Genomic DNA, 23601 nt, shown 5'->3' on the forward strand with positions numbered 1-23601 from the left:
GGCTGGTCGGTGTGCCTCAGGACGAAGCGTAACAGGTTGGGGAGCGTGAGAGGGAGGTCCTCTGGGAACTTGGTGCTCAGGTGTTTCCTAGGCGTCGAAGAGAACGGGAAAGGCGACAGTAGATGTGTTATAGATGTGTTATAGCTGTGTTATAGAATGTTATTATCCGACAGGAAACTTTCATGTTTTATTTATAGCATGTGTACGGGTGGGAAGGCACAGACAAGTTACGTTGTTTTGAACATTGGCAGGTATTTGCCTCTTTCAACTGTGTTGACTTCAATTAACCTCTTAAACCGGACTGGCCCATAATTGGTTTATAATGTAGTTGAATGGGACATGGCTTAGCGTGTAAAGACTGGTACCTGTGTCTATTGGTGTATTCTACGAACTGTGTATTGTATGAATTGTGCAGGTGTGTGTGTGCTGTGTCTTACCTGTGTCTGGGGAAGAACAGGACGGAGGGGAAGTGGTCTTACCTGTGTCTGGGGAAGAACAGGACGGAGGGGAAGTGGTCCACCATGAACTCCCACGGGAGGTCGTTGCGCGCCACGTTGACCCTGAACACAGAGGTATGACATCACATCCTGTTGCACTTGACTCCAGTTTAATGTCAGAACCTAATCAACTGAAAACTGTTGTATTACAGAGACGCTGAAAGTGGCAAACTCAACACACAAGCATCACATTCCTACAATTGATGAGAATTGATTGCATGGCCAAATAAACAGTCTTCTTCTTACACACACACACACACACACACACACACACACACACCTGGCAATGGTGACAGTGCTGTTCTCTTGGAACAGCTTGGCCAGCTGGATGATGACGTGGTTGAGAGCGGTGCAGAAGCCGCACCACTGAGTGTAGTAGAACAGCAACACGTCCTGGAGAACACACACACACACACACACACACACACACACACACACACACACACACACACACACAGACACAGACACAGACACAGACACAGACACAGACACAGACACAGACACAGACACAGACACATACCACTTAATGTCCTGGACCGCAAATTCAAAACAAGAGGTAACTCTTGTCCAGTGTTTAAACCCACCCTTTCTGGATCCATGACAGCACTGTGGAAGGAGGCAGTGGTGAGCTCTCTGATGAGGGGGGGCTTTGGCGGTGTCGGACCCTCTGGAGGGGGTTTGGGCTTCTCCTCCCCCACCAGATGTCTCTGCAGGTAGCTGTAGGGGGCGCTGAAGTTCCTGATGAAGTGTTCTGGAGGGCCCCCCCCACACACACGCACACGCGCACGCACACACACACACACACACACACACACACACACACACACACACACACACACACACACACACACACACACACACACACACACAAGTTAATCACTCCTGAAGATGCTCTACTGTTACTTAAACATCATAACATTTCCAACAGACACAGCAGAGACCCTCCATTGCATCCATCTTGGTTTTCAGACCCGTCCACGACCTGTCCACAGCACAACCCAAACACACACTCCACACCCAACAACCACGACCGCTGTGACCTTACCCAGGGACTCCATCACGGTCGCGGTCCCTCTGCGGTCGAGGACGTAGTGAACCTCGTCCCGCAGGTTCACGATTGCCGCGAACGACCGATCGCTGTCGTAGCCGAGCGACCCAAACGTCCCCCGACAGCTCCCGTTGCCTGGCGCCCCGAGCCGCATCGCCATTGGCCAGTTCAGGCGGGAGTCCAGGACGTAGAACCGTAGTGTCTTATTGGTCCGACACCTCAGACCTGTTATCCCGCCCACTTCCACGGGGGATGGAGGGATGGAGAAAGAGGAGGAGGATGGCAGAGAGTCTAACCCCTCGGAAGGGGGTAAGGGAGTGTCCCAAAGTTGGGTTCCCAAAGTTCTGCAGCAGACGCTGTAGTGACCGAACTGGCTGTAGCTGCTCAGGATGCTGCTACAGGCAACCGTTGTTGTTGTCGTGGTGACAGCGGGGCGTGGGTGAAGGCAGCAGCGTCTGAGGTAAGACTGGAGGGTGGCGCCCCCCTGTGGCCTAGAGGGGAAGGAGCAGTGGGTGGAGCGAGCCGGGTCGTACTGGGAGGGGTTGAGACAGACCTGACACACGCTGGGGGCGGAGCCAGACGCGGGAAGGACCACGGAGTGGCAGCAGAGAGGGGGGGGCAGGGAGGTACCATCGCGGCCCGAGGCAGGGGGGGGGTGGGTGTCTTGACAGGAATGGTAGCGCACAGCGATGTCTGCAATCTGACAAAGGAAGAAACCAAAAGAACATTTTTTACAGGACAGTGAATTTAGAAAGATAATAAGACTTAACACACATGTGGTAGTCGTTGTGTTTGTGTTGCCTTTTGGTTGTGGTTGTGTTGTGGTTATGGTTGTGGTTGTGGTTACGGTTATGGTTGTGGCGTGGCTGTGTTGTGGTTATGGTTGTGGTTGTGGTTGTGTTGTGGTTATGGTTGTGGTTGTGGTTACGGTTATGGTTGTGGCGTGGCTGTGTTGTGGTTATGGTTGTGGTTGTGGTTGTGTTGTGGTTATGGTTAGGGTTGTGGTTATGGTTGTGGCGTGGTTGTGTTTGTGGTTATGGCGTGGTTGTGTTGTGGTTATGGTTGTGGTGTGGTTATGGTTATGGTTGTGGTTATGGTTGTGGTGTGGTTATGGTTATGGTTGTGGTTATGGTGGAACTCACCTGCGTCAGCAGCGGGTCAGGGATTAACCCCATTGGATTGTGGGGCAGGAAGAGCAGCAGGGCGGGGCCTTTGGTCAGTTCCTGCTGCAGCAGGCGGGACTTGACCCCGGGCGGCTGCAGCCATTGGAGGACAGACTCGCGGTTCTCGTAGACCCAGCCACAGATCGCCTCTGAGGTGAAGTTACGCTCCCGGCGAGGGAAGACCTGCAGGGAGGGAGGGGGGAGGGAGGGGGAGGGAGGGAGGGAGAGGGAGGGAGAAGGAGGGAGGGAGGGAGAGGGAGGGAGGAGGAGGAGGAGGGAGGGAGGGAAGGAGGGGAGAGGGACGGAGGAGGAGGGGGGGGTAATCAGGGTTAGTTTCCTCAGCATCCCTGCTTTCCAACCACCCCGTTCCTTTCAGATCTACGCCTGGCGTGAAGGGCGGAGGTTCTTGATTTCCGACCGGGGGCCAAAAACAGTCTCTCGTGGTCGCATGCTGACGATGATGTCACTCACCAGGGAGGAGTTGAACCGGCGGTGCAGGTAGACGGTCTCGTCTTCTCTGACTGAAATGGCCGCCGCCACCCGTTTGCTGGTCACCACCCCGAAGCGCACCGCCCCGCGGAAGTCTGCAGCGGAGGGAAAATCCACATTTAACCAATGTTTTGTTTCCTCCGAGGAGAGATTAGGAAAGGAAAGGACCTTGTATGTAACAGGGTTACAGATCTGGGAAAGAGGTGAGCTTATCCCTTTAAGGGCGACTGGGACTTAGCCATTTAGCATGTAGCAGGTTAGCTTATCCCTTTAAGGGCTACTGGGACTTAGCCATTTAGCATGTAGCAGGTTAGCTTATCCCTTTAAGGGCTACTGGGACTTAGCCATTTAGCATGTAGCAGTTAGATTAGCCCTCTTCAGGGCTATTGGGGCTGTAGTTATTGGGCCATTTAGCATGTAGCAGGTTAGCTTACCCCTCTTCAGGGCCTGGAGAGCTGAGGAGAGGTAGGTGATGTACCCAGGAGGCTGAGGGGAGGAGTTGAACTGGAAGAAGCCCACGACGCCCGGCTAGGGGAAGACACACACACACACACACACACACACACACACACACACACACACACACACACACACACACACACACACACACACACACACACACACACACACACACACACACACACAGTATCATATTAAATTAAACAAGTGTCCTTCTGTCTAGACACAGGATATTGGACCCAAAAAAGTGTCTTCCTGTCTAACAACAGGATACAGGACCCACACCTTAAAAGGCTCGTTCTCTCTCTGCTACCCTCCCCCTCTCAGTGTCTCCTTCCATCTCAGGCTCACCCTTCTCTCCTCTCCTTTCTCTCCCTCTGCTCTCTCTCTCCATCACTGACTCTCTCTCTCTCTCTCTCTCTCTCTCTAGCTCTCTCTCTCTCTCTCTCTCTCTCTCTCTCTCTCTCTCTCTAGCTCTCTCTCTCTCTAGCTCTCTACCTCTCTCTCTCTCTCTCTCTCTCTACCTCTCTTTATCTTGCAAAGCCACACTTCATGACAAATCATGTTTTTACTCTCCTATTAGAACATACTTGAAATGTAGCTTATAGGTCAAGGTTTCTCTCTCTCTCTCCCTCCCTCTCCCTCTCTCTCCCTCTCCCCCTCCCTCCCTCCTGCTCCCTCCCTCCCCCAGGCCTACCTCGTGGTAGGAGAGGAAGTCTCGCAGCGTGGCTCGGGAGGGGAGGTAGACGAGAGGGTTGATGACTCTGAGGATGAAGCTCTCCACGTAGGCAGCCATGAACGGACCCTTGTACTCAATGGGCCCAAACCTGCAGGACAGAACCCACAACAGACCAACACATAGGAACCGGCACTACAGTCCAGTACCACGGCTGGGCTTAATTCCATTTCAATTCCATCAGGAAGTGATTTGGGAATACAATTAAAATGATGTCAAAGATTTGTTTACTTTCTGTTAAAAGTTGAATGTTAATGAAACACACACACACGTGCGCACGCGCACACACGCGCACGCACACACCCGTAAACACACACACACACACACACACACACACACACACACACACACACACACACACACACACACACACACACACACACAGTGACTGTTGGGAAGTAAACTGAGGTAAAGCCTTCAGGGACACAAGTCAACAGATGAAATAAAGTGTGTCTCCTTTACCTCCTGTAGAACAGATGGATGACTGGGTACTGGTAGAAGCTCTTCTGTTTCCGGCACTTTCCCTGGCTCCACCAGCAGTTCACAGCCACAAACTGTACCTGTGTGTTTGTGGTGTGTGTGTGTGTGTGTGTGTGTGTGTGTGTGTGTGTGTGTGTGTGTGTGTGTGTGTGTTTACGGGTGTGTGTGTGTAACAGCAAAGCGTAGCAGTTAACCACAGTACACCACCTGCACAATGAACTATTTGCATTTCATAAACAGCTTCATGTGAAGTTGCGCTGCTGATGTCATCAACAGCCACAGCAGCACAGGGCCAGCCGTTGTCTACAACAGAAACACTATAGCCCCACACACACCCCCACCCATCCACCCACCCACCCACACACACACACACACACACACACACACACACACCCACCCGTAAACACAGACACACACACAGACACCCCCCCACCCATCCACCCACACACACACACACACCTGTCTGGCCAGCTTCCTGGCGACCTGCTGCACCTCCTCGCGGGCGGCGATGGAGTGTGCGCACCAGGGGGCGTAGAAGAAGATGAGCGACACCTCGGCCACGCCCCTCAGCCGCTCCACCTGCTCCAGCTGGCCCAGGTACAGGTCCACCACCGGGGCCTCGGCCGAGAAGAACCGCACCGGGGGCCGCGCCGATGCCACTACATTCTTAGCCCGGCTAGGAGGGAGGGAGGGAGGGAGGGAGGGAGGGAGAGAGAGAGAGAGAGAGAGAGAGAGAGAGAGAGAGAGGGATGGTTAGAGAGGATGAGGTCCGTTTAAGGAGTAGTCCAGTTAGGGCTCTGTACGTTTTTGGAGATAAAGCAGGAAAAGAGAGAGTGTGATTGTGTGTGTGTGTGTGTGTTTGAGCACAAGAAAGGTGTGTGTGTGTGTGTGTGAGAGAGAGAGAGAGAGAGAGAGAGAGAGAGAGAGAGAGAGAGAGAGAGAGAGAGAGAGAGAGAGAGAGAAGATGATTTGTTTGCAATTTGCATAGTTTGGTTGTGATGATAGATGAGCGAATTATTTCACTGTTGTGTTTCAGTCAACCCATAACCCTGAAAGCATATTTACAGTCTCCTTTAGATCGTCTCACAGTCTGCCTAATAGCCTTTAAATGGTTTAAAAGTGATTATCCTGATGCCAACTCGTAGCGTAGTAGGACACGTCAGTCACTTAGCGGCGGGACACGCAGGCTTGGCAAGTTCAGTAAACAAACAATAATAGGCCGAACAAGTCTGCAGACAAATGCAGTAATCTTCTCTGCAACAAAACATTGGACTTTTGCTTCGGTCTAGGAGGCAGTAACCAGTAGTCCTATCTAAAACAAAGATGTAGCCTGTGTCTGGCTGTGTCTGACTAGCAGCTGTCACTCTGATCCAACCGTTTTACATCAAGAAAGCCCATCGCGGTCGTTCACGCTTACGTTACCGTATACGGTTACCTGCAGGTGAATTTGACTGCCAGTACGAAGAGGACACTCAGTATGATAGTCCCACAGACCAGATCGGGTCTCCGGGCCATCAGAAACAGCACCTGCCGGAGAGACTGCCGCAACCGGCGCACCATTACAGGTACTCGGCTCTCCCTCCCATTTACACGCCCCTGGTCATGCTCAACGCGTCCATTTGTTTAGCGGGGTGGGGAGGAAGACTTGGCAAAACACGTTTGACAACTATGCAAGCCTGGACATTGATCCTGTTTAGGGGGTACGATCGCTGCTTGAACACCAGACCAACCTTTCTTCCCCACGTAGACTTAGCACTTCCGCATTGACACAAGGGAGCGTCGACAAGGGCCCGACCACACATGGGACGTGAATCGCTCAAAATAATCCCGAGAGGATTTCAAAAGATGAATCTATACAAGGGACTCCAATAAGGAAACATACAACTAACCGTGTCTTATCATATGATTTTCATGTTTTCCGAAGCTTTTACGAATACATGATTGTAGGGTTGCGCTTCATAAATGACCGTGTTAATGCGAGACCGTCTCTGTCTCAGCTAGAAAATCTACCTCTTTCATTACAGTTGCTTCACCGACCAAGGCCGCTGGGTGGCGCACGTCCTCCACTTTCAGGACAGGGGTTTGTGAACTGTAATGTCGTGGGCATGTCACTGTCTGATGGAGCCTAGGTGTGAAGTGTACATGGAAAAGTGTTGGGAAGTAGTTCTAATACATCAGTTTCAACTATCAGTTTAAATGCATTTTGCAGAAGCTTTGCGGTAGTTAAACTGAATTCCAACCCTAGTCGTTTTTTCCTGTAGTTAACTACTTGTTTGCCATGTAGCGGTGTAGTAAGCTACTGTCACTACTCATTACATTTTTCCAAAAGAAAATAACAAAACAGTGGAATTTAACTGTTATTCCAGCCGTTGAACTTCAATTTCCCGACTATTTCTTCTCTTACTGCCTCCGGTTTCCCCACTTTGCTCCACCTTTTTCTCTCCCCGTGATTTCAAACTATATTTCTCTCAAGGGTAGCTTTGGTGTAGTTCCCTTGTAAAGTAACTGGTAATCTAGTTAAACACATTTTCAGAGTAGCTTCCCCAACACTGAAAATAGCTGACACTCACTCTCACGTAAGGGTCTTGGTTAAATGACCGATGACTGGGTTTGACTATAAAGTCTAACCTATAGGACGCTGACTAAATCTCACCTCTTTGGGGTCTGCCTTGAGTACACATGTTACTAGGCTAACCCATGTATCGGCTTTTGTGACACATGTATGTTTTAAAACCAGTTATTCACTGCCTGTTCCTGTTTCATCACATAAACACGCGCACTGCGGGAGCTAGGGCTATGATACTGTTGTTGAATACATGTATGAATGGTGTCAGAAATGTCTGTCTGTCTGTCTGTCTGTCTGCCTGTCTGTCTATCATTTGCTATCCTGTCCTGTCCTGTCTGTCTTGTCTGTCTGTCTGTCTGTCTGTCCGTCTATAATTTGCTCTCCTGTCTGTCTGTCTGTCTGTCTGTCCTGTCCTGTCCTGTCCTGTCCTGTCCTGTCTGTCCATCATTTGCTGTCCTGTCTGTCTGTCTGTCTGTCTGTCTGTCTGTCTGTCTGTCTGTCTGTCTGTGTCTGTGTCTGTGTCTGTGTCTGTGTCTGTCCTGTCCTGTAAATGGCATATATAGGATAAAGCCCTGTGTGTTCGCTCGTGCTCGTAAACGTGCGGAGAACGTGGGAGATTCTTTTTGCACGGGCTCACGCGCACCTGCGGCAGAACTAAACAGGGAAACAAAGGTGTGTCCTTGTGGGGTTGAGGGGATGCGTCTTTACTGGAAAGATGACAGGGTTAGGAAAGTGATGATTAGGCGAAGGCAATCCTACCACATCGTCAATGGTGTGAAGTGTGGTGTGGAAGAAAAGGGATGGTTTAAAAGGATCCCCTCAGCCAAATAAGTGCAGATGCCCTGCGGTCGGAGAGATGTCCCCGCTCTACCTTGCTTTGCTGCTGTTCTCGGGTAAGTGATCATTTAAACCTTAAAGAAGAGAGATTTGTGTGTGTTTCGTTCTGAAACAAGTTTTTTTTTCTCCACAAGTCAAGTGTTTAAAACAGCGAGAAAGTCTTGCGTTAAATGGATTGGATGGTACGGCGCGCCCAGCTTAGATAGGCTACCAATATGTGCGGGAAAATCGGTCATTTTTAAATATGATCTATTTCCCTACTTCTCTACTTTCTCTCTTCTCCTCAGTATCCTTTGTTGTTGTTGTTGTTGTTGTTGTTGTTGTGGTGGTGAAGTACTCTAATTATAGGCCTGCACTATAGCAGGGGAAATTTAGCATGCCCGCGTAAAATTCATCAGCAGAACCTCTCCACAATAAGCCATCGTCTTTGGATATTCTTCGTTGTTTTATCGTGTTTAGGCCGACAGTTTGTTCACCGCAATACTCAAAACTCCTATTCAGAGTATGTACTCGAAGGGGGAGCCGATCCTCCCTTACCGGAGCGGTCACGGCGGCGGGACAAGCGAGGCTTGTTGGAGCTGGCCGGGGTCATCAAATGCAGCACCGGGAGGTCAGCGGTGGCCTACATCATGTACGGATGCTATTGTGGCCTGGGCGGCCAGGGCTGGCCTCGGGACAAGGCAGACTGGTAGGTCTCTTATGTCCCCCTCAACAAACTGATTTAGGTTGACTTCTGAACACACACACACACACACACACACACACACACACACACAGACACAGACACAGACACAGACACAGACACAGACACACACACACACACACACACACACACACACACACACACACACACACACACACACACACACACACACACAGACACACACACACACACACACACACACACACACACACACACAGTGCCCTTACAATGACTGCATCAAAGAATGATTTCCCCCGGTGTAATTATAGATTGTGGTGTGGCTCAAACCCAGGCACAACAAGCTCTGATGTCTAAATACATATTCAGAAACAGGCTGTAATTTTGGTGGTGCAGCTGTGGCAAAGCTGTCTAGGGTTTACTGGGCTAGTCTCAGACCGTAAAAAAAAAAAATAGGCTCAGTTCAGTCTTTTTAGTGAATCCAACCATAAACAATAAGCAACCATCCAAATAAAGCCTATAGCTATATGTTTATTTTACATTTACGGCATTTAGCAGACGCCTTTATCCAAAGCAACTTACAACAAATACATTTGTTTCAGTAAGTGAATCATCTATCCAACAGTCATCATAAGATAAAGTAATCAATGATCAGACCAGCGGCCATAGGCAGTCACAATGCTAGAAGAAGGATTTATTTTTTATTTTTTTATTATTAACAGGAGAGAACTTGTACAGGGGGGTAGTGGGGGTGAAGAGGTCCTAGGGTTAGGGTTAGTACAGGGGGGTAGTGGGGGTGAAGAGGTCTTTAGGAGGGACCGTTAAGATGTAGCCTGAAGAGATGGGTCTTCAATCTACGGCGGAAGATAGGTAGTGACTCTGCAGTCATGACAGCAGCGGGGCGCCAGGACAGTGAAAAGCCGTGACCGAGTAGCGCGGCCGCTGCATCCACGTAGAGGCGGCGGTGCCAGTCGGCCAGCCGAGGTGGAAGAGCGGAGTGATCGGGCCGGGGGGGTTTGGGGGCGGGCCGGGGGGGTTTGGGGGCGGACCGTGCAATTGAATGTATCTCTTTCATCCTCTCAAGCTGCTACGGGAAGGCGGAGGCCATCAGCTGCCAGACTAAGACAGACAAGTACCAGTGGACCTGTGAGAACAGGGTGGCTGACTGTGGTATGAACTACATTCCCCATAATACAACACCGTCAGAATACAGATACAATATAAAATGTCAGCAAAAATGATTTGCCCACGTCCTAAAAGTGTGTGTGTAACATCAGCTGAAGATGCATGATGAGATTAGTTACTTGGGAGGTGAACCCAGGGTAATTTGTTCTGCAGATAGACAGAAATAATAATAATAATAATAATAATAATAATAATAATAATAATAGAATAATCTTCTGTCTGCAGACGGAATGAAAACAAGTGTATCGGTCTGTAAAAGGAGTGTGATGGAGAAGCCTGCGAATGAAGCCTGTGGCGTTTATTCCTACACTTTTTACTAAGACATTGTGGTTGTCTCTGTTTTACAGCGCTGTGACCTCGTTGTGTACAGGGAGGCCTTCAAACGCACATTTCACCAGTAGGCTAAGACAAAACATTTGCACAGCCAAATGATTTGGTTACAAATGCTACTGGCTATAGACCTAAGTTACACAACTGTGGTTTTCGTATTGATATAGGCCACGTGTTATGCTGCATAACAGACTTCACTCACAACATATTCCTCCCAATTCCGTTCGGCTACATGCCACCTGCGTTAGGCTCCACTCCTGGGTCTCCACGTCTGCACCCTATCGTGACGGTTTTTTAACGATGAGTCAGCGTCACCTCGAAACTCCTAAACAATCTCAAGATGCATCTTTCACCGTAGTTTCGACGAAATTGGGCCAATCGGTGCCATTTCGTAAATGCAGTATCTGTAAGGCAAGACCCATCAATTGATCAAACTCAAGTTTTATCAGAATTGTCCCACTGGTGACATACGGACACAGTGTGACACTCGGACAGAGACCGGATCATCGCCCCCCCACCCTCCGCTCCCCGATTTCATCAGTGGGGGACAATAAGTTTTCCGTCCTCAGTTCTGCCCTCTTTTCTGTCTCCCTCTCTCCAGAGTCGCTGAAGGACAGGTGTGAGAGGATTCTGTGCCGATGTGACCGGGACGCAGCCAGGTGTCTGAGGAAAGCACCATTTATTCCGAAGTATGCCATCTGGCCTGACTTCCTCTGTGGCTTTGAACACCCAACGTGTGCTTATTACTGATGTTATAACAGTGTGTGTATGTGTGTAATAAATACCGATGGCCTTTCACATAATGACAAGATGGGTAATTTGATTCCTGGGTGGGCCAAAACAGTTATAGCTATTATTTTTCATCAAAGTAGATGCACTGCTACTGTAATACAAACAGGGTGTGGACTTGTACTGTCATCTTGAAAAGTTGTACTTAGAGTTTCAAATGTAGACCAGTACTAAGCACACATGATCGGATTCTTTAAAAAAAATCTTTATTTATTTCCTTACATCCTCATTTTGGGGAGAAACAAAGAACCCAAATGTATGAATGAATCACAGTGCAGTACTAGTAGCATAAGTGCATATTACACAAATCATAAATGTAAAATTAAGGAATTTAAATCAACGCAACTACAACCCACAAATGGAAGTGAGTATTGCCAAAAAAATCTCCTTTGAACAATTAAAAATTAAACATTTGTTACATACATCAACAAACATACACACATCCTCCAAGCCGCTGGTTAAACCAAAGACGGGGTGATTCAACCTAGAGCCCTTTTATGCTAAACCACGGCATGTCGGAGAGATGATTTCCTTAAAAATGGAAAATTACAAACAGCTAGAAACCTCCATATTTAAATTCCTTTCGAACACAGGAAGAGAAAATTAATCTTGTATGTATTCTCATTTGAAACGCAAGTGCATAACTCTTTTAAAGAAAACACTTAAAACCTCGCGACGCACATTACCGTATACGTGTTTGTCCTAGTGGAGAATGCATCACATGCTCTCCCTTAAATCAACTAAATGGATCGGCGAGCTCCACAACAGGCTGGAAAAACAATCAAAGAACCGGTTCTTCAAACTGACATGATTCACAAACGTTTCGGAAACAGCTAGAACCTCATCTGGCTGTTCAGTTCATACCACCACACCAAGCCGACCAAGCCTCCAGTGTCTTCAATATGAATTACTGTCAGAAAAACCTCCCTATAACACATTAAGACAATAGGCTCTCTGGCTATAACATATGCATTCCACACCGGACATTTTTTATTTATATATATATATTTTTTGACACTTCTTTGTCCTGTTTGACGTTGTTGCTTTTACTGTACGCCTGTGATGTCGCCCTGGGATACTAAACATCTGAAACCACTTCACCTCCTTGGATGCAAGTAAGAGGTTTGTTATTATGTAGATGGTCAAAAAATGTCAAAAGGCAACCTATCCCCCCCCCGCAGCTCACTACTACTACCCCCCCTCCCCCCCCCCCCCTGCCACCTTTAGATACAGTACACAGGCCACCGCTCAAATGTCGTGCGCACAGTCAGGAACAGGGCACCATTTGGGACACAGCCGGCGTTCCGGTCAAAGGTCAAACGTAGTGTGCAACATCAGAAAATAGGGGGCAGCGTTTAGGCTCCGGTTACAGACGCTGTCTGGGGTCGGTCTTCATGGCGCTTGCGTCTCGGGGTGCATGAGCTGCTGGACCACCAGGTCTATATTGATGATGGGGTTGAAGTACAGGGCCCAGTAGAACAGACAGTTACACACAAACTGGGGGATGACGGGCCAGAAGATGGCGAAGGCGAAACCCTGCGAGGACATCTTCCAGAAGTGGTCCCACATCCTCTTAGGGAGAGTCCTGGGGAGGGAGGGGGGGGGGGGGTCAGACAGAGATAGAGAGAGAGAGGAGAGAGAGAAAAGCAGGCAGAGAGAGAGAAGAGAGATAGAGAGAGAGATAGAGAGAGAGAGGAGAGAGAGAAAAGCAGGCAGAGAGAGAGAAGAGAGAGAGAGAGAGAGACATTCACCTGATCTCAGCGCGCGTCCACAGCCTCCACAGAGCACAGCCCTCCAGCACGGAGAGCAGCATGGCGTTGACGATGATGAAGCGAGACGTCCAGTAGTGGACCGCCAACCAATCCCACGCAAACTCTGCGATCAGCTGGTACGGCAGGAGGAGGTACTTCACCAGAAACTCCGCCCACTGCCGCCAGCTGGGTCTCACCTGTCGAAAGGGTGAGTGATGAAGAAGTGAGCATGTGTTAAGAAATTAAGAAATGTAATTATAAAGAATTAAGAAATGTTTGAAATATTTTCGCTAAGCTGGTACTTTGAGATGGAAATGACACATCTTTGAACGTGCTTAAAACGTGATCACTATCATGTCGACCCCTTGTCCAATCATACCTGTGCGTTGAGGATGAGGCTGTCCTCTATTGGCTGGTTGGCGTGTGAGAGGGCGGGGCAGCAGGTGTGCAGGAAGGGGAGGAACGCGTCGACGTAGTCGAACAGGTAAAGGTAGAGGATGGTGAGGCGGGGAGAACTCTTCAGGGCGTACAGGAGGAAGAGGGATTTACCCGCGTTCACCGCCTGGGAGAGGGGGGCCACACGCACACACACACACACACACACACACACAGACACAGACACACACACACACAGACACACACACACAGGGAACCGTTTTAAATAACTGTCCTTCCTGTCATGACCACTGATGTTCCAGAGGAAGATGGAGACGATAATCAGCTGATCGTTGTGGAACAGGTGCTGTTAGTTAGGCTGGGCTGGAACTAAAGCCTGCACACACACACACACACACACACACACCATACCTAGACACAATGCCTGCACACACACACACACCATACCTAGACACAATGCCTGCACACACACACACACCATACCTAGACACAATGCCTGCACACACACACAATGCCTAGACACACACCTTGCTTTTGCGCACACACACACACACACACACACACACACACACACACACACACACAAACAAACAATGTGTGTCTCCAGGACCAGAGCTGATGACCACCCCAGTGTTAGAGAGCTTAGAGTCCATACTGGATTACCTTGTACTCCCAGAGGTTCTGAGGTGGTTTGACCCCCAGGGTTTTGACCCGGTCCAGTTCAGCCAGGATGGCTCGTCTGTGGGCCTGGTTCTCCATACCAAAGGGAAGCCGGGCCATCTCCTCATCCCCCAGCATCAGCAACAACCTGGGAACGGACCAGAACATGACTATTCCTTCAACCTGGGAGCGGACCAGAACATGACTATTCCTTCAACCTGGGAACGGACCAGAACATGACTATTCCTTCAACCTGGGAGCGGACCAGAACATGACTATTCCTTCAACCTGGGAATGGACCAGAACATGACTACTCCTTCAACCTGGGAATGGACCAGAACATGACTACTCCTTCAACCTGGGAACGGACCAGAACATGATTGGAAAAAAATCGATTGGAAAAGAAAAGGATCAAGGAAAGAGAGAAAAAAGTGAAATCCAACTCCAAGTGAAAATAAACAGAACACTCTTACAAAACCTTTGTTACCTCCTGCCGACATTGGTTGTGCCAACTAGAAAAACAAGTCTACAGTGAACGTTGTGGTCCCCCACAGCCAATCAGTGGTCCCCCACAGGTCCCCCACAGCCAATCAGTGAAATGTCTGAATTTCAGTTGTTTACTATATTTACCCCCTTCGGCCAATCAGTGTAATTGGGTGAATACAGAATCTCTATGGCAACACGCATCATTCACCCAAGTTTCGTCCAAATTGTACCAGCGGCGTGTGACTCACGACCAGACGGAGACCGAGCCGCGGCTGCTCCCCGGTGTCATCGCGGGGGACGAAGAGGACAGGAGAGACGAAAGGTCACAGAAGGACAAATAAAAAGGACAGTTCCTGACGCACCGTCCGTTGACGTTCTCCTGCAGGAAGTGTTCTCTGTAGAGCGAGGCCCAGGGTCCCAGGTGCTCCAGCCAGGACACCACCTCCTCCGGTGTCCATCGGGACACGGGCTTACTGACCAGCAGGTCGTGGTCTCCCTCCCCGCTGCTCCAGTGGTACACCAGCAGCATCACCTGGTGGACGGGAGGACAGGCAGCAGAGGTGAGGCGGGTGATTCCCATCGGATTTGATTTAATTTAAAAAACAAAAAACTAAACAAAAAAACACACGTATAGACGCACAAATAGAATGAAAATCATTGAGGATAACAACAACAAAGTCAAATATGTATTTACATTGTGGTCCTCAGGATGTTAGGTGGTGGAATAAGAGATTGAAGGAAGTTGGGGCCAATTGACAGACAAGTTCCCAGGCTTTGAGGAGACACCAATGTGATAATTATAATCTATATTATACTGTAATATAAACCAAAGTGATAGGTTTATATTATAGTATCATAAAGATTAGAATCTATCACTTTGGTTTATATTACAGATTATAATCTATATGATACTATAATATAAACCTATCACTTTGGTTTATATTACAGTATAATATAAATTATAATTATCACTTTGGTTTATATTACAGTATAATATAGATTATAATTATCACTTTGGTTTATATCATAATATAATCTATAATATAGATTATAATCTATATTATAATATAAACCAATGTGATCATTATAATCTATATTATAATATAAACCAATGTGATTGTAAGGATTCTAAGGCCAATAGAAAAGCCCCCGTCCCTCCCACCCTTCCTGCCCCCGTCCCTCCCACCCCCCACCCTTCCTGCCCCCGTCCCTCCCACCCCCCACCCTTCCTGCCCCCGTCCCTCCCACCCCCCACCCTTCCTGCCACGCACGCAGACACACACAGACGTTGCCCTCTGCTGCCACATGGACTGAACAAACAGACAACCACAGACACCCAAACACACACACTCCAAACACACACACTCAGAACCCTCCTCCCCCTCACAAGGGTCACCTGTGTGTGTGTGTGTGTGTGTGTATACGCGCGCACACACACAGACACACACAGACACACACAGACACACACAGCCCTGTGTAAGCAATGGGACAGTGAAGCATTTTTTCTTCTTCTGGCTCTACACTCCAAAAGTCAAATCAAACAATCACTATACTGTTAAACATTCTCAGCTTCTATTTGATGGTATTGGTGTACATATTGGTTTAACCATTCACACCACCAATTACACCACTATGCATGCACAGTGCCCCTATTTCGGGGTGCCCAAAAGTAATGGGACAGATTCATGAAATGTCCAAATGAAGCACTGTCCTGCAGCCACCCTCGGTTGTTTGATTTTAGGGCTTTTTGCCTAAAATCTCATCATCAGGAAATTAAATGCGTGTTCAATTGGATATAAATCTGAAGATTGACTTGGGTTATTGCCTTACTGTACGATGAAACGCCATCCAATGAATTTGGAGGTATGTGTTTGCACTCGAGCAGACGAGATGTTTCTATAGAGTTCAGAATACATTCTGCTGCTGCCGTCAGCAGTTACATCATCAATTCAGACAAGTTAGTCAGTTCTAGTGGCAGCTGTACATGCCCAAACCATAACCCCCTCCTCCAGCATGTTTCACAGATGAGGTGGTATGCTGTAAATCTTGGGCAGATCATTTTTTTCTCCAAACCTTCCTCTTGCAATCATTCTGGTACATGATAATGTTCGTCTTATCTGTCCACAAAACCTTTTTCTAGACGTCTGCAGGCTTTTTAGGTACTTTTTAAGCCAACTGTAACCTGACCATCCTTTTTGAGGACAATTAGTGGTTTGTACCTTGCAGTGAAGCGTCTGTAGTTTGGCTGGTGTGTTCCTGATCTGTGGGACAGTTGTTAGGTTTTTTTTTTCTTAATTATAGTGAGCATTCTTTGGTCATCCCCTGTAGAAGTCTTCCTTGGCCTACCAGCCTGTTTGCGATTGCTGAACTCACCAGTGCTTTTTTTTTTGCTAGGTTTCTGATATGTTTCTGCCTAATAAAGGCTTCCTTGACTTTCATTGACACCTTTTTGGTCCTCATGTTGACCAACACCAACAGCACACTCCAAAGCAGACTTAACCCCTGCCTTGAATCAATACTAGACATTCACAGCTCTCTTATTCCTGCACAAATGATGTGACGGAACACACCTGACTTACCAGAAACACCTGTCAAGCCTACTGTCCCATTACTTTTGGGGATCCTAATATAGGGAGACTCTGCATAAAAGGTTAATCTCATATTAATTGTTTGATTTTAAATCCAAACATTTGGAGCCTAGAGCCAAAAGGAGAGAACATTCTTCACTGTCCCATTACTTACGCAGAGCACTGGTATACACACACACACACACACACAGATGCACGCACACACAGACGCACGCACACACACAGACAGACACACAGACAGACACACACGCGCGCACACGCACACACACACACACACTTACAGCCACACATGTAAGTGCGGTGAGGACTCCAGAGAAGAAGCTCCCGGCTCCTCTGCGCTGGGTGGTTCTGGGGGTCCCCCTGGCCGTCTGTTCGTCCCCGTACCTACAGGTGGTCAAAGCACAAACAGGAAAATCTGGAAAAACGGTCCGTCTGTTGAGGGTCAAACAGTAGTGGCAGGGTGATGTTAGTAGTACTCAGACGTCAGGATCCCATCCTCATACCTCTGGAAGGCCAGCAGGCTCTGTGAGATCTTGGGATTCTCCTGAATCTCTGCTCTCCTCCTCCCCACCACGTCAGAGAACAACTTGTCTGCAGCATCCCTGGGAGAATGGGGGGGGGGGGGGTTAGAAGATCATCACCCTTGCTTAAGGTGCCTACCACTGCCGTTGTGCCCATGAGCAAGGCACTTAACCCCCTAACAGGGGCGCCAAAGATGGCTGACGATGTGCCCAGAGCTCTGTTCTCCCTTGGTGTGATTTTTTTTTTTTTTACCATATTCCAAACAGCTGATTAAAAAAATAAATACTAATAATAATGTTTTATTTGTCAAAGTGAAATTCCCTACCCCAAGGAGAGCGCACTAGCATGCTGTTCTAAAGGGCCTACACATATCATCACACAGAGCTGGTTTTCGCTTGCTGGCAAAAAAAACCCAAACAGTTTTATTTGTCAAAGTGAAATCCCCGATAAAGAGTTGTGGAGGTGGTTCTGCTGCAGTACCTCAGCAGGATGTTGACCTTGGGGAACCCCTCCCACTTCTCCCGGCACTCCGGGCACTCGTTCTTCCGCGAGGACTCCCACCACAGCGCGAGGCAGTGGCGGCAGAAGCTGTGGCCGCACGTGAGCGTGGTCGGGTTCACCAGGATGTCATAGCAACAGTGGCACGCCAGCTCGCTCTCCGAGATGACGCTGCTGGCGGGCCGGGGGTACGGGTCGGGGTCCGGGTCCGCAGAGGAGGGGGGAGGGGGGTCGTCCGAGAACACACCGAGACCGCTGTCGCCATTCCCCTTCATCTGGGAGTGCTGTATCATTTGGGGGGTCTACGGGGGGGAGGGGGGGGGGGAAGGCGGAGAGGAGGGATGAGTGACTTGAGGGAGATGCACCGTGTACCTTGTCGTCCCCCGGGCCTGACGTCAGCTCGGTTCATAACAGCACATCCTGTACCGTTTTTTTTACGGTAACTTCAAGGTGTGCAGCCAGTTGCGCCTCGTATCTATATGAACTATGGACTCGGTCTATGACCGAACCGAGAAAAACGTCGTAATATGAACCTGGTTGGTTGAAGAGGACGTGCAGTTTCAATGCAACCTTTTGCATTTTCTCGTCTAATCGAGACTGCATTGTTTTGCAACGGAATTCCTAAATTATATTCCAAGTTTCCTGTACAGCAGCTAGCAACCAAACTAGATAGCTCGCTAATCAGGAAGTGCATCAATCTCAGATGAACAACACCGCAACACAACTCACAACCCCTTTAACAGATCACGCCTAAACTGCGACACATGGTGTTATAAACAACATATTGTAGAAATCATGCAACTTTAATAGCTGTCGCGGTCTCGTGTGTGTGTGGCTACGCACTCGACGAGACAGCGAGCCAGAGCAAACCGCAATGTTGCTCGCAGCTATCTGACGTTAGACAGCTGTTTAAATGGTGTAACCAATACATACACGTCCACGGTCTTTACCTCAGGAATAACGGCCGTTGCAGCGTAGGTGGAAGATCACATCACACAGCCTTTTAGTAGCTATAAATACGGCTTCTTTAGCTCGGGTTCTGCTAGCTGCTACTGCTGGACATTTCTTTCGATTAGCCAGCCAGCTAGCTACCCGCCCACTTCCTGGGGGAACGCCCACCCGCCGTCATCATCACGCGAGACTCACGGTGTCGAGGCATGCGGAAGTCAGGCGACCGTCACCTGAAGGCGAAGAAGACAACAAACAGACCCTGAGGAACAATAGCAGACACACACGCCAAAGGCCGGAGACAAGCCCACCAAATAAATAAATAAATAAATAAATACAGAAGTGATCGTAATGAGGTGCTGTGTTCCCGGTTGCAGGAATTACTCAAGTGGAAGACATTATGTACATTTTCATCGATTTCCATATGGAGTCCCTGAGTTGTGTCGGTTGTGGCTCATCGCCGTCAGGCATCCGTTACATGGTACGGACACGCCGGCCCCCGGGCCGTCCCCCGGGCCGTCCCACCGCGACCTCCGGGTGTGCAGTGACCATTTTCAGCCGAGTGATTACCACACGGGGCCACGGAATCAGCGTCTGATGACGACAGTCGTCCCTTCTATTTTTCCGTGGTCTCAAGGTGCAACTGGGATAATAGAGGCACAGGTAACCTTGTTAGTACTAGTAGTAGTAGCCTACACATTCGCTCAGTGTGTACGCGTGTCTACCTACCTGAGTATTTGATCTCTCCCCCCCTTAGGACATGTCTTTATCTTGCAAAACTGAACCTAAATCCACATTCACTCTGGGCCCTGACTGCAGTGACAGACCAGTGATGCTTGAAGACCACAGTCAAGCTCCGAATGTCATGATCAAAGAAGAGGAGGAGGAGAAGGCTCTATCGGTTATGGAGAGGGAAGAGGATAGTTTCCTGATTAAAGCGGAGGAGGAGAAGGCTCTATCGGTTATGGAGAGGGAAGAGGGTAGTTTCCTGATTAAAGCGGAGGAGGAGAAGGCTCTATCGGTTATGGAGAGGGAAGAGGGTAGTTTCCTGATTAAAGCGGAGGAGGAGAAGGCTCTATCGGTTATGGAGAGGGAAGAGGATAGTTTCCTGATTAAAGAGGAGGAACCACTGGCAATCAAAGAAGAGTATGAGAAGGAAGATGAGGATGCTTCCGTGGTCAAAGAGGAAGAGGAGGAAAAAGCTATCGGAGATTTGACTGATCCTGGTGAGTATGTATTTGTGTGAGTCTTTGACGAGGCGTCACCATTGATGTATTCTGTTTGTTCGAGTATGCCGGTGTGTTAAATGGTTGTGTAATTCTTCTGCATCAACAGGTTTCAGTATGACATGAAATTAGGAGAACTGGGGTCGACGTCTTTTGGAGAGGATGCGCTTTATTTGATATATGTTACATAGAGTTGATGTTAAGAGCTAGTGTTGTTCTTTCTCTCTCCCTGGGATTCTCTCTGTCCTATGCCAGGGACACTCTTGGAATGTGACCTTGTCCCCTGACCCCCTCCCCCTCTCACCTAGTGTCTGGTGTTTTCTGTTGTTTTTATGGCCTACTAGGTGAAAGGGCAGAGACAGACAGAGAGAGACACTCAGAGGCTAACACATACAGAATATTGTACAATTTCAACAGCCCCCCCCCCCCCTGATTTATTTTTTATCAAATTATTATAATAAATAATACAAATATCAAAATAAGAAAATACAGAAATAAATAATAAAAAATTAAATAAAACAGCAAGCAATGTCATTTGAAAATTAATCACTGACACTTCTAGCAAATACCAGGGTTATCAAACCTCTGTGCAGCACAATAACACTAGGCCACATTCTGTGAGCATGAACGTGACATACATTACCAGCAGACCCCATTAAATGAGCATGAACGTGACACATTACCAGCAGACCCCATTAAATGGGTGCCAACAGTTTCAGCAGGCCCAGTATGCAGGGAGAGGCCCAGGAAAAGGAATCCCACCCGGCTGGCGGAATGTGAAGAGCAGACACGACATCCTTTATCTGTTCTGTGTTCCCTGCCAGGTCCTGAGAATGAGTGGGAATGTTGAAACAACAGGTGGTATTAAGGCCTGCTCACAGTCCTCCTTGTTTTAAAGTATGTTTTTAGGGCATTTCTGCTTTTTTTTTATTGGGATAGAGACAGTAGAGATTGACAGGAAGGATGGGAGAGAGGAGGAATGACATGCAAGATAGGTCGAGGGTCGGAATCGAACCAGGAACCTTGCGATTACGTGGTAAGCGCGTTAGTGTGCTACGCCACTAAGCACCCCGGTCCTCCTTGTTGAGCATAAAGCACATCTGAGCCCGTACGATTTTCAAGTACCACTTTTCAGATTTTTCTGTTACTTTTCTGTTACTAGTCTCGTCTCCCAGCATTTCTCGCAATAACATTAGAAATTAGCATTAGGCAATTTGTCCCTCTCCTCTGCCAAAGGCCTGACGTCAGTCAGGGCATAACTTGCACCCAAAAGAGCTACAACAGAGGGATGGACATGTTGAAGACCTCCAGAGTGATCACCACTCACAATGGGAGGCCAGACGGAGATCACTGTCTTTGTCTCAGCCACATTTAAACGCATTTAAATCACAGAGCTGGCTCCACCAAATTGTTGCTACGGGACTATATTTACACGATACTTGTTTCTCCACAGATGGAAACTCTTCCTCGGCGTCTGACGGCGGGGTGAATCCCTCTGCTGCAGAGGACCCTGCACAGCAACAGCCCCCACAGGACACGCACACGCCTCTCTACTGCTCCGACTGCGGCAAGAGTTTCGTCAGCCTGTGCATGCTGAACGCCCACCGCAGAATACACACGGGGGAGAGACCGTACCAGTGCCCCGAGTGTGGCAAGGGCTTCCGCTGTGTCGGGAACAGGAACAAGCACCGCGTGGTTCACACGGGAGAGCGGGCCCACCAGTGCACCCAGTGTGAGAAGAGTTTCCTGCGACGGCACCACCTGAAGGAGCACCAGAGGATCCATCAGAGGAGTCACAGCGGGGAGAGACAACACCAATGCGCTCGGTGCGGACAGGGATTCACCAAGGCGCGTCTGCTGAGAATACACCTGCGGCTGCATGACATGGAGGCGGCCGACCGCAGCCTCGGGGAGAACGGGTACGTGTCGATGGCGCGTCAGAGAGCCCTGAGGGTCCTCGCCGGCGGGGAGCTCCACTACTGCGGCGACTGTGGCAAGAGCTACTCCAGCGCCTCCTACCTCAGAGTGCACCAGAGGACGCACTGCAAGAAGTCCGTCGCCTCCTCCACCTGAAGGGCCTGGAGGCGCACCTGCAAACTCCCACAGAGAGAGAGAGAGAGAGACACAGAGAGAGAGAGAGACACACAGAGAGAGAGAAGCTGTACATTTTCTCAGACTGTGGTTCGAAAGGCTCACAGACGTGCACGGTTTCACGGCCCCTCAGAGCGCCCGCTCCGGGGTGAAGCCTGAGAAACGCCTCGACTGTGGAAAAGGGTTCGCCTGGCCACGTGGCCTGCGAAGACGTCACGACTCGGCACACAACGTCGACACTGTCGTCACCACCTGCTCTCACGCCGATGACGGAACATCACGATGCGAAGACTCTTAGCATTTCATACCAAAGATCTGATCGGGTCGTACGTTACATCATCATATCAGGATGATATGTACAGTTGTCCAAGCCCGGATTCTAACCCAGTTGATGCCCTTCATATTATTTATTTTCATTTAATCAAACATTTTTGTTTTATGTTTAAATTCTGTCTCAAAATGCACATTTTAGACTAGCCAAGAATAGCGTAACGTTTTGTTTAATTTTATTGTTAATATTATATACATTTTCTATTTTATTATTTCAGAAATGTTAGATTGGACATTCAAAACGCCCAACTCATATGTACCCTTCAGGCTCAAGTATTCCTCTGAAGGGACTGGAGCAGTTTGTGTGTAATGACCACCAGCTTTTCTTCCAATAAAATATGCACAGTAACTGAAAATACATGGATGAGATAATAGATGACGTTTTTAAATTATTTCTTTCCTTCCTCTCTGATCATTGTCTTCTTCAGTATGAGGCCAAAACAAATGAATAGAAGAATATAGAAAAATATATTGTTTTTACAGAATATTCTGTCATTGTGCATTTGAATAGAATGGACTAGTTACTTCAACCGAATGAAGTTCTGCGGGAAAACAGAAAGTATCCTCAGTTCAAATAATACACGTTTACGTTTGTAAAAGTAAGTAATAGTCGAAATAACAAATTGTTTTCATATCGACATGCATGTATAGCCCACAAAGATATGAGATGGCTGTAGAATTTCCTTGGGAGATGTTTGTAAGTAGTCATGCGTAAAGCATACAGGTGATCCCATTCATGTACACTGGTATGGCTAAATGCTAAATGCTAGCCCTGGAGCCAGTCAAAGAAAGATCTAGAATGGAAATCTGACCAGTCTGGATGAGCCTACTACACTACAAGTAAGTAGAAAATTAGGTCTAACAT

General features: G+C 48.4%; 4 protein-coding genes across 4 annotated transcripts in view; 2 read left to right on the plus strand and 2 right to left on the minus strand.

Annotated features, from left to right (window-relative positions):
* txndc11 (thioredoxin domain containing 11) overlaps window positions 1-6598 on the minus strand; it is a gene marked incomplete at its 3' end in the record, with an annotated part of 6887 nt that extends 289 nt beyond the window's left edge. The window contains exons 1-12 of the mRNA XM_083694260.1: window positions 6308-6598; window positions 5332-5548; window positions 4855-4952; window positions 4354-4483; window positions 3632-3725; window positions 3180-3292; window positions 2688-2891; window positions 1543-2245; window positions 1082-1248; window positions 778-890; window positions 480-560; window positions 4-87 (exon numbers count right to left, since the gene is read on the minus strand). Of these exons, the coding sequence (XP_083550386.1) occupies window positions 4-87; window positions 480-560; window positions 778-890; window positions 1082-1248; window positions 1543-2245; window positions 2688-2891; window positions 3180-3292; window positions 3632-3725; window positions 4354-4483; window positions 4855-4952; window positions 5332-5548; window positions 6308-6432 (2129 nt within the window). The 5' untranslated portion in view covers window positions 6433-6598. The remainder of the gene's footprint in view (window positions 1-3; window positions 88-479; window positions 561-777; window positions 891-1081; window positions 1249-1542; window positions 2246-2687; window positions 2892-3179; window positions 3293-3631; window positions 3726-4353; window positions 4484-4854; window positions 4953-5331; window positions 5549-6307) is intronic.
* Window positions 6599-8225: 1627 nt separating this feature from the next.
* LOC310821852 (phospholipase A2-like) lies at window positions 8226-11201 on the plus strand (the record flags this gene model as incomplete). The annotated part of the gene is made up of 4 exons (XM_083694111.1): window positions 8226-8331; window positions 8777-8963; window positions 10021-10106; window positions 11053-11201. The coding sequence occupies exons 1-4, from the start codon at window positions 8295-8297 to the stop codon at window positions 11199-11201; spliced, it is 459 nt and encodes a 152-aa protein (XP_083550237.1). The 5' UTR covers window positions 8226-8294.
* A 1258-nt stretch (window positions 11202-12459) lies between these two features.
* On the minus strand, window positions 12460-19231 carry LOC310821845 (bifunctional apoptosis regulator-like). The gene is made up of 9 exons (XM_083694100.1): window positions 19092-19231; window positions 18124-18443; window positions 17625-17723; window positions 17403-17505; window positions 14896-15065; window positions 14051-14195; window positions 13371-13553; window positions 12992-13188; window positions 12460-12825 (listed from the first exon to the last, which is right to left on the minus strand). The coding sequence occupies exons 2-9, from the start codon at window positions 18432-18434 to the stop codon at window positions 12633-12635; spliced, it is 1401 nt and encodes a 466-aa protein (XP_083550226.1). The 5' UTR covers window positions 18435-18443; window positions 19092-19231; the 3' UTR covers window positions 12460-12632.
* A 138-nt stretch (window positions 19232-19369) lies between these two features.
* LOC310821846 (uncharacterized protein) lies at window positions 19370-23109 on the plus strand. Its single transcript, XM_083694101.1, has 3 exons — window positions 19370-19752; window positions 19847-20315; window positions 21769-23109. The coding sequence occupies exons 1-3, from the start codon at window positions 19441-19443 to the stop codon at window positions 22386-22388; spliced, it is 1401 nt and encodes a 466-aa protein (XP_083550227.1). The 5' UTR covers window positions 19370-19440; the 3' UTR covers window positions 22389-23109.
* Window positions 23110-23601: the final 492 nt, after the last annotated feature.

Source organism: Argentina silus (genome assembly GCF_951799395.1).
Source record: "Argentina silus genome assembly, chromosome: 22".
In the NCBI taxonomy this organism is placed as follows: domain Eukaryota; kingdom Metazoa; phylum Chordata; class Actinopteri; order Argentiniformes; family Argentinidae; genus Argentina; species Argentina silus.